The 20,154-nt window shown below is 35.8% G+C and overlaps 1 protein-coding gene across 1 annotated transcript in view; it reads left to right on the plus strand.

The window, feature by feature from the left end:
* Agps (alkyldihydroxyacetonephosphate synthase) overlaps positions 1 to 20,154 on the plus strand; it is a 608,793-nt gene that overhangs the window by 283,155 nt on the left and 305,484 nt on the right. Inside the window, exons 9-10 of the mRNA XM_090397415.1 lie at positions 1,365 to 1,445; positions 14,596 to 14,775. Coding sequence (XP_090253541.1) covers positions 1,365 to 1,445; positions 14,596 to 14,775 — 261 coding nt within the window. The remainder of the gene's footprint in view (positions 1 to 1,364; positions 1,446 to 14,595; positions 14,776 to 20,154) is intronic.

The following is a 20,154-nucleotide window of genomic DNA, read 5'->3' on the forward strand; positions in this document are numbered from 1 at the left end:
ACACAATGCCACTACCACCATCAGTGGCATCTACCACCCACCACCAACAACAATAACAGTTTTTTTCTGTAAATTACATTTGTTCTCGTGGCTGATTTGCCTGTATGCAGGATGAAAAACCTGAGTTTTCTGGAGGCGGGGGGGGGGGGGGGGGGGGGGGGGCTTCTACCTATGTATGAGATCGGCTAACTCACCTTCAATTGAAAAAGGCCATATAAAGATTCCTCATATCAATACAAGAATCAAATCCTGGTCTTTTCCAAAGGGCACAATATTTTATTGTTATACCAATTGCACTATTTCATCATTAAAGTTTTGCACTTGAATGATGAAAAGATTACAAGCTATGTATTGTATCAGTAGAAGTGGGTTGCAAGACAAGGCCAATGATTTGTGAATGATGGTGGATGGAGAATTAAATTTACAGGACATACTGCAAAAGTCATCCGAATAGCTCAAAGCCTCGCATAGATGTTGAAGAACTCACTGACAAGTAGAGACAAGGTGCTTCTTAATCCTCCCTAGAAGGTTTTTGATACAGCAATGGCTAGACTGCTGTGCTCTGATTTGGTTGTGTGGGTTTCTTGTGCATTGTGAAGTTTTGGAGAGGAGTCAGAGGCAAGTGACTGAAATGGTGAGTGGTGTGCTCCTTTGACAGTGAGCTGAAGATTTTTCTGGACAAAGTTTAGCTGTGAGTCAGAAACAAGGGTATATAATAGAAACTTAAATTGCTGCAGTGGATTTATCGAATAGATGCAGAAGAAAGGAGAGGAGGAGGAGTCACCCCTGGGAACTGTGGTTAATCACATTTTTTACGTCAGTGATCGAATAGATTGCCAAAGGCAGTCATAATTACTCTATTATTAAATGAGTTTAAGGAGAAATATAAGTATTGTGTGAATAATGGTTAGTGTGCACCTTCAGTATTGTGGCTTTAGATTCCAGTGAGGTTTCTATAATAATAAAATTTTTACTGAAAGTTAATATTCATATTGTTGTTCTCGAAAAAATTCTTTCTACCAGCACTGTCCACTGTAGTACGTTATTCCATTGATCCATTACAAATTGACTGTATTAATAATGACAAGTTCTTTTCTGATGTTTTTGAACAGGTTCTGGCATTGATGCTGCTCACTTTTTGAATTTTTTTAGAGTATAATTTAACTACATCATTTGCTGATTCTTTGTTTCCATATGTAATTGCAGATTACCTTAAAACTAATGTTTAAGGTAATTTTCAGATTTCTGTTTAAAACATACATAAAATACAATTCTTTAAAAATAAAAAAAAATCAATAAAATAAATTGTAAATTTAGTCACCGGAATGCTAGTAATAACTATATTTATGATTCTTTGATTTTAGAACAGCATCTTATGGATTGACAAAGCTAATTTAACAGCACATGTTGAAGCTGGCATTATTGGACAGGATTTAGAAAATCAGGTAATGACTGTTTTAATATTTTAGATGATTTTAATGTGTCAGAAAGTTGGTTGTACCATTCTGCATCATCACATGAAAAAAAAAAAAAATGCCCGAATTAAATTTAATAATAAATGAATACATGTCAGTTTTTGGCATTCAAAGGAAAAACCCAGTTGAAACAAGTTAATATGGTGGTATCTCGCTAATCCGAACCCTCCAGTAATCTGAACTGCGATTTGAAGCAAAAAAGTTTTATTTAATACCTATTATTATTTTGCGTACTGTTATTGTTTTTAATAATTATTACTTTAACTATTATTATATATTTTATTATTATTACAATACAATATTTTTTCATACTGTCGATTGTATGGTTATACTGTAGGCCTATTTTGATTTATCGTGTGTTCACGTTTGCTTGGGAAGCCGTCGAACCTGAAATTCAAAATGTGCATAAAAAATTTAAATCCAGATGTTGAAATTTCACAAACAGATATTACGAAATGGATTACAGATAGAACCGAAAGTCGAAATCAAATCAGATGCTGAAATTATAAATATGACGATGCAGAATGAATTAGAAGACGATGATGACGATAAAGATCTTGAAGAAAAAAAAGTCAAACATGAAGAGGCAGTTAACAGTTTTAATATATGTATAGAATGGGCTAAGCAGAATGATACGCCATTCCATAAAATTTTATTGCTAATGCAGCTCCGAGAAGCATTCGAAAAAAGTTTAGCTTCAAAGAAGCAAAAGAAAATCAGTGACTTTTTTACAAAGAAATAAAAAAACTTTTTTGTTCTATTTTGTGAATTTTTTTTGTGTGTTGTGTACAAGAAAGTGATTTTTTACACAAATTAAGTTATGTACAGAACTATGCAATTTTATTAAATCAGAATCCTCAACAATACAGGTACGTACAAACTAAATTTTTTACCAAAATAAACTTATGTACTGTATTATTTTTTGAGTTTTACATTACAACACAGTAGCTTTTTTTTTCTATCAGTTACTTCATTCATTTACAGAATTAAATTTACAGAATTAAATCAGATTCGAATGTACCATTAGAATCTGATTATTTTTGTCTTAAACTCTAGTTATTTGTTGTCTCTTGGGGAAAATTCGCTAATCCGAACGAGCAAGGTTTTTATTAGTTCGGATTAGCGAGATACCCCTGTACTTGTAATTATTTGATCCACAAAATAAGTTATAATGAAGACTTAGACATATACAAGGGCAGTCTGAAAAGTTCTCAGCCTAACAATGAAAAAAACAAATTTATAATTTCAAAATTTTTTTTTTTTTTCAACATGATCTCCCTTAAGACTAATACATTTATTCCAGCGATGCTCCAGTGCCATTATCCCATCCCTGTAGTGGTTCTCAGTAAGATCTGCCAAATACTCCTCCACAGCTACAATCACCTTTATTTGAAGAAAAACGCTGACCAGCGAGGAAGAGAAGTTTTTTTTTTTTTTTTAGAACGGCGCAATTTTCTTTCCTGGCCATAGGTGCCAAAATTCCTCACGACGTCTCTGGTTGAGATAGGTCAGAGTGAGCCAAATCTGGGGAATAAAGTGGATGGAAAAGGCCATATTTCCAACAATTCATGGTGCAGATCCCCTAATTTTCCCATTGCCAAAACACCTTTGTAGTTGCATTGTCCTGATGAAAGATGATTTGTTTCTTCTGCGAACTGGGTCTTTTCTCACTAATATTTTCGTCTAGTCTGGTTAAAAGATCGGAATAATATTCCTCAGTTATTGTTTTCCCTTTTCAAGATAATTAATAAACAAAATGTCTTTAGCATCCCAAAACACCGATGCCATGACCTGCTGATGGAACCAACTTTGTCTTCTTTGGTGCTGAACAACTTGCTTCTGTCCACTGTTTTGACTGCTGTTTGGATTCTGGTGTGTAATGGTGAATCCAAGTCTCATTCATAGTAATAAATTGTTGCAGAAAATCAGTTTTATTCTTGTTAAAACGCTCCAAGCACTGGTCAGAGATTTTCATGCGAGTGTGTTTTTGATCTGCTGTGAGCAAGCGCGGCACCCATCTTGCGCAAAACTTTTTCATTTGCAATTCTTCATGCAAAATATATGCTACACGTTCTTTTGAAATACCTATTGTCTCAGCAATTTCATGCACTTTGACTCACTGGTCATCCAGTACCATATCGTGCACTTGATCAATGATTTCTGGTGTTGTTACAGTTTTTTGGACGTCCTTCATGTGGATCACCTTCATGACTGGTACAGCCATGTTTAAACTCGGCAGCCGATTTCTTAATTGTCGAAAATGAAGGAGAAGAGTGCCTGTAAGCTTTTATGAACTTAGAATGAATTTCTTTTGGCATTAAACCTTCTTTTACAAAGAGTTTTATAGCCTTATGATACTCAGCTTTATCCATTTCAAGGGATACAGACAAAACGTTTGCTGCAGCCAGCTGTATAAAACAAGCTACTTGATAGAATGACTTGCAATTTCACATGGTTGCTTATGGCAGATGTACTAACTTAGAAAAAAAAAAAATCTTGTTGATAGCGTTGCCATCTATGGTCAAGGCTGAGAACATTTCAGATCACTCTCATATAAACAGACATTTCTTCTTTCTTATCCATCAGATGATGGGTTGAGTCCCCTATGTGCAATTCTTCTTTTATCATGAATGGTGTTTTCTCTTTCTGTCTCTTCATTTGTGTTTTCCAATCGTCCTCTCTCTCTCTGGAAAAGGTAATATTCTTTACAGTTTTTTTTTAAATATCTTGAATTGTTCCAGTTTAATATTGTTTTCGTCTTTCATTTTTAGTTGTTCTGTTTTTGGGTGTTTTTGTTAATTTTTTTATAATTTTATATATAGTCTTGTTGTCATTCTGTTTATTGGCTTCTTTACACATCTTTGCTTTTTCTTCTAACCGAGTGTTTTTAGAAGATCTGCACATTCTGTCTATTTTGCTTTTCAGTCTTTTATAATGTTGCTTATTTTCCTTTGTATTTTCTCTGTTCAGAGTATTTTTTGCAGCTGTCTTTTCTTCTGAAGTTTCCAAAATTTCCGTTTTTATCTACTCATTATTTGCTCTAATTTTACCATCTGTTTTTCTCCGTAACATTTACTATAAGTGATCTGCCCATTTTCCATGTATTTTCTACCTTGTCAAAGGTTATTCTTTCTTTAACTGTTTATTAATTCTTTGACTGTTTTTTATGTTTCTGCAGTTGGTTTGTATAGTTATGTTTCAGTTTTGTCATGTTAATAATGTGCTTAGGGTCATCAATTGCTATTTTTAAAATCGAGCTTAATTTTTGCAGCTGGTAATTCATGATCAGAGTGTTCTCATATTTGGATTAATCCGGCGCTGGTAAGGTGGAAAATGTAACAATTTAAATTTAAAATCTTTGTGGTTTGTGACACCCGACCTTACTAACGCCCGGTTAAGGATTTCCAGTTATTTTTGATCAGAATGTAATCAGTACTATTTTTAATCATACCATCTGGAAATGTCCATGTGTATTTCTGAGATGGTCTATGGAAAAACATGATTGTGTAGAAAGGCTTATGTGTTCGTCGTACATGTTGTTTTATTTTTGATGGTATATATCAGAACACAAAATTATAAGTAAATAATAATTTATTGACTTATTGCTGATATTTCGCTGGTGTTATAACCAGCATCTTCAGAGCACAAAAACACAGTTTGTCACAATATGTGAGACTACAACAACATGATGTAATCCATGGACTAGTTTAACAAAATTGTAGCAGCAACACAAAGACTAAAGTCCTAATTTAGTGCCCTCTATCTGTAAAAAATAAAAAAATAATAAAAAATTGCAGTTACTACACAAAGACTTAAAAAAAAAAAAAGTCCTAAAAACAGAGAGAAAAAGCCGGTACTAGTTATGTCTTAAGATGACTGTCTCCCAGATCTTAGGCAAATTTATGCAGCCATATTTATTGAGATTTGGAGTATGTTTCAAAGCTTCTGTTGCTTCTAAAAATAATCTCTCCGACTTGTAAGAGTTTATGTGCCGTACTTTAGTTTTCTTCCAGTTGATTCTGCGTGCAGGGGTATCCAAAGCATGGTCTGCTAGGCCCGACATGCCATAGTGATAGTGCCGGATGTATATTTTATGTTCATTGATGCAAATATTCACAGTTCTTGATGTTTGAGATGAGTAGATTGTTGTTTACAGAATTCTAGCAGTCTTTTGCCTCTTTTGTCTCTCTCTCTCATCCACTCCAAATTTGTCCATCACATCTTTCATGTCTGATGTAAATCTTGCCTCACCGTTGAAGTCTCCCATTACTATTAGGATATCCTTTTTGTTTGTTTTGTCAATAAGGTCCTGTAGTTGCTCAGAGAAAGTATCTAATTCTTTATCATCATGTAATTGATCTGGAGCATAAATTTGGATGATTTTGAAAAATATTCCTTTTTCTTTTCCTTTTAATCTAATTGTTATAATTCTCAGACTTTGTGTTTCTAAGGTTAAGATGGAGTTCTGCAAGTGATTACTGATTAATATTGCGACCCCCCCTCCTCTGTGGATGTGATCTCCTCTTCTTGAGTAAAATAGGTTTCCATTCTTCAAATATACCACATCCTGTCCTGGCCAGTGTGTTTTGGCAATACCTATTATATCCCACTTAATCCACTCTAACTCTATCTCAATTACTGGTTTTTCCTGGTTTAAGAAGAGGCTTTATATTCAATGTTAGAAGGTGGATTATTTTTTTGAGCTGACCACATAGCATATTTCTCAACTGTTTCCTGTGATCTAATAACGGTCGTGTCGGCTGCCCAGATGCAGTAGCATTATCTTGGCTCAGTAATAATTCTGTATTCATAGGGGGTTTGGGAAATGTTAATGCAGCCAGTTTGCACTCCTCTACTGCATTTTCCTGCAAGATTCAAACCTTGGAGACCTGTTGGCAGACTGAAAAAAATTGATTGATTCAGTTATAGAGGCATGTGGTGAAGGTGTATGCAAAGCTAGAAATATCAGAATTTCATGACTGCACAGGAATGCACAGTCATGGGAAAGAAGAAAGAATTTTGAAAGTTGCTAACAAGTAATCAGTATGTGCTCTAAAAGAAGTATAACAGATATAAGTAAAAAAGCTATGGAGTGTGTAAAAGAAGCCAAATGAAAGTCAAATTTCTTATAAAATGGAAGTTGCAATTATTTGGCTACATCTGTAGAATGAGTGAGAACCGGAAGATAAAGACATTTATGTTTGGTATTTTGAATGGTTTAAACAGAAGAGGTAGACCATACAGAGAATGGATAGACGATATAAAAACTGGTGTGGAATGGGTGTGTACAAAAACTGCGACACTGTGCACTGGACAAAGAAAGGTGGAAGAAGATAGTGAAGCAGGCATCTGACATCAACAGGCAGTGAGTCCATGGTTCATGATGATGATGATGATTTGGTCGGATTTCTGGGTTCAGGACTAGTGTTGAAAATGAAAGTATATCAGCAATAATTACCAGGATTGGGATACCAGAGTTTTTTATACAGTATGCATGACAGAATAAGAATATATTGGCCTTTGGGGTAGATAACATTGGGATTACACTAGATTCTGTTAACTTCATTTTGGGTTTCTTTAATTATTATTAAATTTAAAATTATTTTTGTGCACAAGATGAAAATGAATCTTGCTTTGGTGGTTTTGGCACACCACCTAGAAAAGGATTATCACTTGTCTTACGGTCCATGTTGAGTTAGTTGCTTTGATCCTTCTGTATGCTTATATTCTTTTCTTGAATAGACATGTCTTTGTATTACGAAGCATTAAATTTTTGCTTTATTTTGATAAATTGAAGTTTTAGTATTCTAAAGTGAGTGGTTTGATTGGTTGGCTACCTTCCATGCAATATGTATGTGGTATACTGTTCATTGCTATAATGGAAAATTGTAATATACAAAAGATATATATTACAGGCTGCAATTCGTTAGCCTGAAATGTTCATGTTGACATTACAAAAAAGAAAAGGCTGACCTGCTGGCACTGGTCTTCACCTCCCAAATGACTTCTGATCTTTTTGCAAAAAAGTAATCAAAAAATCCTCAATAATTTAGATACTGATAGTCCTGGTCTAGTTAGTATTGTTGTTCTAGAATTAACACCTGTTCTGTATTGCTTATAAAGGGTGTCCCAAAATTCACGCAAGATTTAAATTTAGCGCCATTTGTGCGGTAAAGTGTTGCCAATGAGAAAAAAAAGACAGCGTGACAGCTGACAGTTCAGGGTTATTAAAAATGGAGCGCTACACGAAAGAACAATGCATTTTCATTGTTGAGCAATATTTTAAAAATAATGAAGGTTTGGCAGCTACAGTTCACAATTTTCGTACAAAATATGGTCGGAATAGTGATTTAACTTCATCAACTGTGAAAAGATTAATTAAAAAATTCAAGGAAACTGGATCAATTCGTGATCTTATACACTTTGGCCGTCTTTCAACAAGTCGTTCAACAGAAAACATCGAAGCAGTTCGTGAGACTGTTGCTTAGAGTCCAGGAACATCAATTCGGCACCGTGGTCTTGAATTGGGCATTTTGAGAAGCTCTCTACAGCGTATTCTCATGAAAGATTTGCATCTTTATGCTTACAAAGTTCGATTGACTCAAGAACTGAAGCCTACTGACCACACACAGCGAAGAAAGTTCGTTGAATGGATTATGGAACAACAACAAGTGGATGCTTATTTTTTGAACAAAATCATCTTCAGCGATGAGGCTCATTTTCATCTTGATGGTTTCATTAATCGACAAAATTGTCGCATTTGTCGCATCAGAAAATCCATGAGTGATTTGTTGAGAAACAAATGCATCCACAACGTGTCACTGTTTGGTTCGGATTTTGGGCTGGAGGCATCATCATCAGTCCATTCTTCTTCAACAATGTTGCTGGTAAGGCAATAACAGTTAATGGTGCTCACTATCGCAACATGATAATCCAGTTTTTTGTGCCTAAATTGCAAGATATGGAGGTGGACGACATGTGGTTTCAATAAGACGTTGCCACATGCCATACAGCCCGAGAAACAATTCAATTACTGCATGAGTCATTTCCTGGTCGTGTAATTTCCCGTTTTGGTGATCAGAATTGGCCGCCCAGATCATGTGACTTAACGCCGTTGGACTTTTTTTCTTTGGGGTTTTTTGAAGTCTAAGGTTTATGCCAACAAGCCCACGATCACCCATGCCTTGAAGGAGGAAATTGAATGCTGTATCAACGAAATTCAGCCACATTTATGCAAAACGGTCATGGAAAATTTCGACAAAAGAGTGCATATGTGCCAGCAAAGCCGTGGAGGCCATTTACCCGATATGCTATTCCATGCATAACCCTATACTGTATACTTTATCAATCAATAAGAAATTACAATTTTTAATTAAAAACCCGTGTTTTCTATCAAAATTACTTCTTGCGTGAATTTTGGGACACCCTGTACAAGCAGTCATATTTGTTGGTCATATGCCCAGCACAGAAACAAACTATATCCATCCTACATCTAATAAAGGGATATAAGTCAGCCATCAAAGTATTATTCCATTATCCTCACCTTGGTCTGGTCAGGGACCTTGGAAAATGTCATTGAAAGCTACTCCATCACTATCTGGAGGCCCATCAATTAATAAATGCTGACCAATATGACTTTCGACCCTTTCAATTCACAACATGTCTTATAGCTAACTTTGGAAGCCATGGAAGAATTTAAGGAAACTCATCTGATTTCTCTTCAATTTACCATGGTATTTGATTGGGATTGGAATAGAGACATTCTTATCAAGCCATATTGTGGTCTTCCATTTGCATTCAGTTTTCTCTCTGGTCATTAATTTTATTTCATGGCAGATGGTTTCCTCGCATCGGATATCTCTTTCCATTCAGGTATACCCTAGGCTTCCTTGCTTTCGTTTACTCTTTCTGTGCACAAATGATCTTCTCTTACTGACATGAGATCCTGTCCATGGTTTTGCTGATGCCAGTAGTACACTTCATTCCATTCTTCTTTTTGACAAACATTAGTGCTCAAATGAATCAAATGTTTCACAATCTGTCATAAACATTGTCTTAAATACTGATCTCACTGTTCTCTAGCCAAATTAGAATAATCCAATGAATTTCAATTCTGTGAACAGAGATCTTTGTTAGTTCTTGGAATACATATTTCACTTCTCTCCTCTTTAATTTTGATATTCTGATTTTTAGTCAATTGCCATTTTCCCTTCTTGGATTATCATTCCCAACCAGGCTATTCCAGTACATACACATCCATACCATCCTCAGCCTCCAAAAGATTGCTCAAATTACAAATTTGAGCAATCTTTTGAATGTCAGCATCATATTTGGGGTAATGCATTAAAATCCTAAAACTGCTTGATGCTATCCAGAAGAAGATAATCTGCTTCGCTTCATAGATGGTCCCTGTCTCTCAAAATTTCACTTCAGTTGCTTTCTCATAGGCACTCTTTCTATCTTGTTTTTCATGGAAATTTTCATGGGCACTGTTCTGCCAAACTGGCTCCAACAATTCCTCCACTTTTCTCTAAATGTGTATATGCAAGAACATGGATAGCTGCTTGTCAGCATTCATATGCAGTTTAGCCCCCAAATTTTCCACTGTCATCCCTCATCTTTCTCTTTCATTTCTTTTACTGCTCTTCTTAACAGAGTTATTTCTTAAGCTCTTCTTAAGGAGTTATTTTTCCCTATCGTCCACACTTGCAACTCTTTTTGTGTTATAACTTTTGCAACCTCTTAGGTGTGGGTTTGCTTTATAAACTACTATTTTAGGTCAGTCTATATGGACTTGGTCATTGCTGTTAGAAATTACCACTAAAAAAAAAAAAAAAAAATTGAATATATAAATGTTTCGAATTCACACTCATGAGTAAAATTTAAAGTTTTTCATAGAGCTCCACCATAGAAGCTGAAACTGTCCATTGACTCTCATTATCATTGGAGATTATACATTCTATTGATTGAGATTTTCAGAAATTTACCCAAAACAGCCATCTGGTTAGTGAAACCCAGCAATATACTATGAATACAAAGATAACAGTATATAAATGTTGAATATCAAAACTTCAGTTTTGTCAAAATAAAGCAAGATCTTGTGATCACTTTTATTTGTCAATGATGCATATCATGTATTTGATTTCTTCTAAATCAAGTCAAGCCCTTAATTATTATTGAATGATATCCTTCTAAGGACTATTGCCCAATTAAAAAGGTCCTGGGGACCTTTTGATTGGGCAAACTGCCCAGCTGGTTTTACTGACTGCCCAGCTAATTAATGTTGTGAATTGACATGGCTAAATAATGAGCAAGAATGGAAAAATAATTTAAGACATTTTTTAATTACTAGTGATGAGAAATCTAACCAGAGAGTCTCGATACTCATGAGACCAGCTCAATTTTTTGCGTTGCAAGCCAGTCTCGAGTGCTTCGGATATTCACTTTGATGCACACCAATCGGTATGCGGAAGAATTCAAAAATTGGGATCTTGAATACAACAGTATGTATCAGTTACAAAGAAGATCGTTTACGAAAGGGACATAATTTTGATGTTTGAATGAAATAAATTGTGAAAATTGAGCAAATTTGAATTGGTGTTGAAAATCTACGTTTATTTTTCTTAATAATGGTTTTTGTCCAAAGATCATGAGTCAAGTATTTAATATTTTATTTTTAAAAGAAAATAGGCCTTTTTTAATTTATCTAACTTGTCTAGATCATGGCAAAGGCAAGATGTTGACTTAACTGAAATAGAGCCAGTCTTAGAAGCCAGAAAACTATCCATTATGGAATTGAAAGACACTCATGGCAGTCATTTTCATAATCTTCATTAGTATCTTTCAGGTGAATTGTCAGATCTTCACATTGGTTATTCAGATTCTACTGTTATTACGTTTAAGACTACAATATATGATAAATACATAGGCATAGTTATTAAATACCTAGAAGCAAGATTTCCAGATATGCCAGTCATTTCCTCCTTTTCAAGACTTTTCAATGCAGAAAGTCATGCTCATCGAGATTCTTGAGGCTTCTGAGAGTCTTTTTGATTATTATTCTAGAAATGGAAGTCCTGCAGCTTTAAACTATGAAAGTACTAAACTAGAATGGGCAGTTGCATCAGAAATGATTAATGGACAGTCATACAAAGACCTAGATCCAAGACAAATACTGCTGAAATTAGCATCAGCATCTGAGCTCAAAGAGTTTTCCAAATTTAGCAAAACTAGCTGCTGTTGGACTGGCCATATCTGTGAGCACACTGAATATGAAAGAGCTTTTCTGCATTCTTCTTCTTCTTCTTCTGCAGCTTCTCCCACTTAAGTGGGGTCACTGTTTGTAATGAGTCTCCTCCACACCTTCCTGTCTTGGGCTGTCACCACATCCAAGTTCTTCATCTTCAAGTCCTCTTCTACCAGCTCCCTCCATCTCTTCTGTGGCCACCCACGCTGCCACCTTCCTTGCACATCCATCTGCATGACCCTTCTTCCCACATATTCGTCCTCCCTCCTCATCACATGACCAAACCATCTCAACCTTGCCTCCTGTATTTTCGCTCCTAAGTTCGTAACTTTCACTGTTCCCCTGACATAGTCATTTCTCAGACGATCCTTTCTGGTCACACCGCACATCCACCTAAGCATTCTCATCTCTGCTACTTCCATCTTGCTAATGTTATTTTTCCTCAGGGCCACAGTTTCTATAGCATATGTCATAGCTGGCCTCACTACTGTCCTTTATAGGACAGTAGTGAGGCCAGATTGATTTTGCCTTTCAGATTGATCGGTACCCTCTTATCGCATAACACTCCAGCCATCTCCCTCCAATTCCTCCAACCCGCTTGTATCCTACATCCCACTTCCTTCTCAGCTCCTCTATCTTCTTCCACTGTTGAACCTAAGTATCTAAAGTCTCTCACCTTCCTAATGACATTTCCTTCCAGCTCCAGATCTGTCTCCTGGCCGCCGCCCACTGAGAAGATGTGCCTTGGACAATGTTGTCTTGCTTCTGCTCAGTCTCATACCTCTCTTTTCCAGTACTTTTCTCCATCTTTCCAGTTTAGTTCCCGCTTCTTCTCTTGAATCTACACACAACAAGATGTCATCTGCATACAACATTGTCCAAGGCGCATCTTCTCTCACCTCCTCTGTTACCACCTCCATCACAATATTAAACAGAAATGGACTTAATGCTGACCCTTGATGCAAGCCAACTGTTACTTGAAAACTTTCTGTCTATCCCAAACAGGTCCGAACACTTGTCTTCACATTTATGTACATTTCCCCCACCAACCTGACATATTTCTCCATCACCTTCTTCTCCCTCAGACACCTCCAGACTTCTTGCCTTGGCACTCTATTGTATGCTTTCTCCAGATCAATAAATACCAGATGTAGCTCCCTTTGTTTCTCTCGATATTTTTCCATCATCTGCCGTAACCCAAAGATAGCATCTGTTGTTGATCTACCAGGCATGAAACCAAATTGTTCCCTTTGAATGAAACCAAATTGAAGATCCTAGAAAGAACCCTATCTAGGATCTTCATTGTGTGGGACATCAACTTTTATTCCTCTGTAGTTTTTACAGTCTTGTGCATCCTCTTTACCCTTGTAGATGGGGACAAGAGTACTCTCCCTCCATTCCTCGGGTATATTTTCCTGTTGGCAAACTTTCATGAACAGGTCCCACAGCAGGTCAATTCCCTCTTCCCCTAGTGCCTTCCATGCCTCCACTGGAATTCTGTCGAGCCCACCAATTTTCCATTCTTCATCCTCTTCATGGCCTCCATCACTTCCACTCTACTGATGTTCTGCACCATCCCCTCAGAAGGCTGCCCATCTCCTCTGAGAGTCCTTGCATTTTCCTCATTCAAAAGTCCCTCAAAGTATATTTTCCATCTGTTTCTTATGTCCACATCCCTCCATGATACTCTTCCTTCAGCATCTTTGATCTGCCTCACATGTAAGATGTCCTTTGCTGCTTTATGTCTACATTTCGCTAGTTGGTAAATTTTTCTCTGTCCTTCCTTTGTTTCTAATTGATCAAACAGATCTTGATATGCCATGGCCTTCGCCTGTGCCACAACTCTCTTGGCTTCTTCCTTTCTCTCTTTGTACACCTCTCTGTCCTCTTCCACTCTTGACTCATCCCACTTCTGCTTTGCCTTCCTTTTAGCTGTCACTGCCACTTGTACATCATTATTCCACCACCAACCCTCCTTCTGCTCTCTAATCTTTCCAGATGTCTCACCAAGCACCTCAATTGCACAGCTCAGGATTACTTTTGAATTATGTTTCCACCAATCCTATACACTTTCCAGTCCATCTGAAATCCTCTCTAACACCCTCTTCCTAAAACGATTCCTCACACTCTCCTCTTTTAAGCGAAACCACTTAATTGTCTTCATTCCACGGCATCCAGAAGTTCTTATCTTCGATCTTATTTTAAAGTGTGCGCACAGCAGTCAGTGTTGTTGTGCTACTTGATCTTGTCAGGAAGGACATCCGGTCGGAAAACTTCAATGCCAGCTCAAACTATGATTATGAGTCAAAGAGCTTTTCTGCATTAAAAAGGATAAAAACCTGTATGAGGAATCGCATCAGTCAGATGAAACTGCTGACAACTGGGCTTCTAAGAAGAAGAAAATAATTAAAGTATAGAATTTTAAGCTGTGAGTATTACAAGGTTTTTTATTACTTAAGGAGAAAATAAGAAAAATCCTAGTCTTGTTTGTTATAATTACTATATAAAATATTATCCTTGTTTGAAGTAATTTCTAATAAAATTACTATTTTAATTTGTTATAAAAAAAAGGGTCTTTCTTAACCTATTCAAAATTTTTGTATGCTCGGCTAATGGTTCATTCCACCCGGCTGGTAAAAATTCTGGGAAGAACATTGAAGGATATCAAAATGAGTGACATATAATATTTTTTCTTACCATGAAATTTTCAGTTTGTAACTAATGGAATTTATGAATATTGAAATGAAAATGTTATTGCATTTTCCATTTTTTTTTTCTCAAGTGAGTGAATGAATGAAAATATATAGGTGTGTGTGTGTGTGTATATATATATATATATATATATATATATTTTTTTTTTTTTTTTAATTATAGTTGGCAGAATATGGTTTATGTACAGGTCATGAGCCAGACTCCTATGAATTCAGTTCATTAGGAGGATGGGTTGCTACAAGGGCATCAGGAATGAAGAAAAACCTTTATGGAAACATTGAAGATATGTTAATACATGTTAAAATGGTAACCCCCATTGGAGTAATAGAAAAGAATTGTCAGGTATTGTATGTGCCTGCTATACCCATAAAAATTACTGCATTGATGTCTGATGATCCCTTTATAATCCTGTTATTTAGTTATTTTAAAAAATGGACATTTGGTTAATTGGGTTATTATTATTATTGGATTTCTTTAGACAAATGCCATCCACTAAAATTTATACTAGTGTGTGAGAAATGGTTGGTCAAAGGAATAAATAATCTTGGATACCTTGCTCTGGAGTACACATGTAGAAGATGTGTACTCTAGAGCGTATGTTTTCTTACTTCTCTTACTGTATGTTTTGACACAATCAAGTTTGGCATCTTGTCATCTGTACCTTCTAAATCAGAAATGACATGAAATCTAGTTTCAGAAACTTTTTATTTTATCATAGGAAGACTTTAATAAGAATGCAGATGATAAATAAGACGAAAGTGACGAAATGTTCAGGAGGCTATTTAAAAAGCCATTGATGTCAATAAAGATGACTGGAAAACTGAAGTTAGTTATGCTAGATGTCTGGAGTAACTATTTTTAAAAGATTCATTAAATGAGACAAGAAGTCAGTTATAGTAGCAGAAAATATTAAAGAGGAATGCAAGTTTGAAAGCATTAGAATGTGGGAAGGCATCTAGATTAGGAGGATGTTTGACCAGAAATGCTGTGAATTTTACAGTGATGGCATTGCATAGTTCAGAAGGCATGGTGAAAGGTCTTCCAGATGATTTGATTAGAGCTGTAATAGTGGCTATCTATAAAAAGGAAATAACACTGAATGGATGGAGGAATTTTGCTACAGAGAGTCCCATTTAAGATTTATGCATGCACATTTGAGTAGAGGATAAGAAAAATTGAATAAGAGGTACTTGTAGAAGAACAATGTGCATTCAAGCCGAATAAAGGTTATTAGATTTTCACTTTAATATTAAGAGTTTTATGTATGGTTGTCTATATGTCTGGAGAAACTGTGGAAATATAACATTAAGGATCTGTATTTGTTTTGTAGATCTGGAAAAGGCATATGACAATGTGCCAAGAGAAAGTTCACAATGCCACATTATATTTAGTATGTAATTCATAGTATATATTTGAGCTGTAAATCTGAAATTAAAATTGAAGGAGATAAGACTATGGTTTAATATCAAGTGTGAGACAGTGGTGCACATTATCTTGACTGTTAATCATATCTGTTCATCTCATTATGAAAGAAAATGGGAGACTAGGCTTAATATCAAAACTGGATATATTCAACTCAGCTCTTGACTGTATGTAGACCACGTTGTACTCTTAAATAAATCCAGTTGAACTGTGCAGGATTTTTTAACTAAATTGAATAATTGCTGTAACAAATTTACTATGAAAATCAGCAATAAAAAGACAGGTTATGAAAATGCAGAAACATGGGAAAATATAATTACCTAATAATATAATCTCACACACATTTACCTATACATTTTGAAGTAGCCAAGGTGATATGTGATGCACAACCATCAGAATTGAATATCCTGCCATCAGAATTAAGACCTTGAAATCCTTAAAATGCAATTAGTTATCACCAAAACTGACCAATGGAACACCACTGTTGGCTACAATTTCAAATCGTATGATTAAAAAATGAAGTTAACGTCTTCATGATTGTAATATATACTCCCAGCTTAATACAGATCCTACCAAACATCAACTCCAAAAAACTCAAGTTATTGGATAAAACAACATCCGTTGATCATGAAACCATCAAAAGACTCAGAACATACCATACAACACCCTCCTAAAATATATGGTTTTCACTGAAATTACATAAAAATAACTATCCAATTAGACCTATTGTGGTGGATTCTATGGGTAGTCCCATGTATAAAATCTCAAGATTTCTTCTGTCTATTCTCCATCGCCTCATTGACTCAGCTTCTTCAATAAAAAATTTTCACAGAATTCTTACAATAAAATGAATAAAACTGCCAGATACAGACGTTGGTAAACTTTGACATTGTTTCTCTTCACAAACATACCTCACAAAGAGACAATGTATTGAATTTCTAGCCCAAAAATTTCCATTGGACTTAGGGGACTTATTCAGATTTGCAGTTACATCTGGTTACTTCAGGTGGGAAGATATAAACAAGAGGAAGGAATTGCAATGGACTCACTCCTATCACCTAACCGAGTCATCTTTTTTCTTGAACATCTGGAAGAAAGAATTTCTATTGAACAAAAACCAACAATTTGGCTGCAGTACATTGGTGATGTCTTTTCAGTTTGGAGTCGCACAGAAACAGAACTTATTTCTATAAAAAATCAACACTGTACATACTCTTATTAGTTCACACTGGAAAAAGAATCATCAGAAGGTATATTTCCTTTCTAGATGTACACATCCAATGTAAGCAAGATGGATCCATACTGAGAACCAACTTTTACATGTTGTTATATCCACAATATACATTAGCCCACCATCCATCCAAGAAATATGGCATCATAAAATCTCTATTAGCAAGAGTCACACAACATTTGTTCTTCCAAAGAATCTCTAATTCAAGAACTTGGACCTATCAAACAAACCATCGTCTGTTCATTGGACATCAACAGATGCCATATGGTCACACTCAGATGCTCAGCGATGTGCCACACCAGTCCTCACCATCTAGTTCTATTGTCTGCTTTTCTGGAGTCTTTAAACTCCCTGAAGATCAGTTATTTTAGACACACCATTGATCCAACTCATTGTTGGTTTACCCCTTCTTCGTCATCAAGGAACTTTACCTTCTGTTACTGTTCTGAGAAATTCTCCTTCCATCCTTTCATTATGTCCAAAGAATTTCAACTTTCATCTGTCAGTATTCTTAAGGATCCTTAAAGTTCTACTGATTCTTTCTAGCACCCATCAATTTGTCTGCCTTTTAGTATATGATATCCTGAACAGCCTCTGAAAATATCCAAAATCCACAACTTTGTTCCTGTGGAGATAGATCCATCCTTCCAGATTTTAGACAAGTCTCTGACTGTTGTTTAAATCCTTCCTAATCTTCTTCTGACATCTTCTGAACAGCAATTCTTCACATTAATAATGGATCCCAGGTACTAGAACTTGTTAACGTCCTCAATTCTTTCTCCATTAAGGTACACTTGTTTCTCAGGAGCTTCCTCATCTGTATTTCCTTTGAGAACCATAATATTTGTCTTGTTAAGATTGAGTTGAAGCCCTCTGTTCTTGCTGTCTCGTTAACTTTGTCAAGAATTTGTCTTAGTTCTTCCTCATCATTACAGTACTGTATCCTCAGCATACTTCACATTACTGATCAATCTACCATCTATCCTAATTTCTGTGTTGAGCACACCCAATGCATAAATAGATAGATACTATATTTAGTAATATACTTCAAGATAGATACTAAACAAGTGAGGAAAAAGTACACATCCTTGTGTAACTCCCTTTCCATCCTGAAGCTAATCAGTTAATCCAGCACCTGTTCTTACCAATGCTTCTTGCTCCCTGTACGTTACCTATTAGCCTGATAGTGTGTTGAGGAAAACCCATTATTTTCATTACTTCCCACAGTATCACATGCTGAACACAGTCAAAAAAGTTTAGAGTTATTCCATGAAACACATTACCACCATAGGGAGTCTAAATTCTTTATATTTTTCTGTGATTTGTTTAAGGCAAAGGATAATCTCTAGTATCCTTACCGTTCCTAAAACCCGCTTGTTCCTGTGTCATCTCTGCCTCAACTTTGGCCTCAGTTGTATTTAGAATGATTTTTGATAAAATCTTGCTTGCATAAAATATTAAACTAATAGTTGTATAGTTCTTGCAATCTTTCATATCTCCTTTTTTATGTAGTGGTATGAAAACTGGCCTTCATAGGCCATGATCCTGTCTCCCATATCCTTGTAATCAATCTGTGAAACATTTTTTCCCCCTCCATCCCCTGTAGCCTTAATTAACTCTGCTGGGATTCCATCAGCACCTGGGGCCTTATTGCTGTAAAGCTGTTTAAATGCTCTTTCAACTTCATGTCTAAGTGAGAAGGAGGTTCCTTGCAGTATTGTTTCCATCAGTTTTTGATTTTCAGTTCTTCTGTTAGTACTGCTCCATTCCTGTCTTTGATGACATTGAGTTTGTGCTTAAACTTGTTCCTTAGGTCACAAACTAAACAAAACAACCTTTTATAACTGCCTCTTCATCTGGAACCCTATCTCTTCACATTTATTACTATAAAACCTTTCCGAGGACTCTTCTGACTTCTCTATGTAATCTCTTATATTCTTCACTTCCTGTGTCACTTTTTCCAGCTGCCTTCTTTCAATTAGATCCCATATTGAATCTGATCTGTCTAAGACAAAGGATCTGATCTCTGGTACCCTTATCTTTCCTAAAATCTTAACATTATCCAACCAAATTGATTCCAAACAGTCCATTAGGAATTACTTTCACATCCAGTCTAGTGGGATGTGCCTGACTTTTAAGGTTTTGGAGTCAAACATATAAACAGCCTTACTAAATGGCTATAATCCAAGAATAAATCAAAAAAATAATTAATCACTCTCCTTGATAGCAACCCACATAAGAAGTCCACAGGACTCTTATATCATATATTAAGGCATCTCTGAAATGGTGGCAAAAATTGTGGGTAAAACACACACACACACACACAGGTATCCCTTGTTTAATGTGGGATTTGATTAACACAGTGAAATTAATTGTGGCAATCCCTTGATATACGCGGCAAGAGTTTTGATTAACGTGCCTTTAACCCTGCAGAGCTCGCAGCTGATCTGACAGATACATGCAAAATGTTTAATATAAATATTCTTACACAATTCAGTGTATAGCTCGGAGGTCATGAGTAGCTGTACATTCATGTTATGAGTGATATTCCGCACTGTTTTTTGCTGTCAGTTTGGTTTAACACATGTTATGTAAAGGTTTGTGATATTTGACAGTAAATTATACCGAGAGGTACCATGACCTCCGATGTCAGTATAGTATGGTTTAGTTGTTTTTTTGTTTTGTTTTTCTTTGTTCAATAATTTCTAGATTGTAACTGAAAATAAATAAACCATCATGTATTACTGAAATAGAGAGCCAAAGGCTTATTTATCATAAATGTCCTCTAGGAAATGTGCTTCACATTATGGAAAATGCTAAGGAAAGTGATCTGGAGCTTACTCCACCTTTACTACAAGTTGCCCATAAAGTTGCTTATGCTTGTAACCGCCGAAACCTTTAGTTACTATTCGGCATGAAACTCTTGTAGTTTCTTTATTCGGCTATGAAATAATGTTGGATTCAATAACCACTTAATTTGTACCATCGTGTATTATATTTGCAGTGTTTTTTCTTTGTTTTATTGTTTGTTTGCCGAGGTCTGGAGAGTCATTTTGCTTGCTATCATA

The sequence above is a fragment of the Typopeltis vanoorti genome, chromosome 9, assembly GCF_054136105.1.
Source record: "Typopeltis vanoorti isolate ZY-2024b chromosome 9, IOZ_Tvanoo_1.0, whole genome shotgun sequence".
NCBI classification, from domain to species: Eukaryota; Metazoa; Arthropoda; class Arachnida; order Uropygi; family Thelyphonidae; genus Typopeltis; species Typopeltis vanoorti.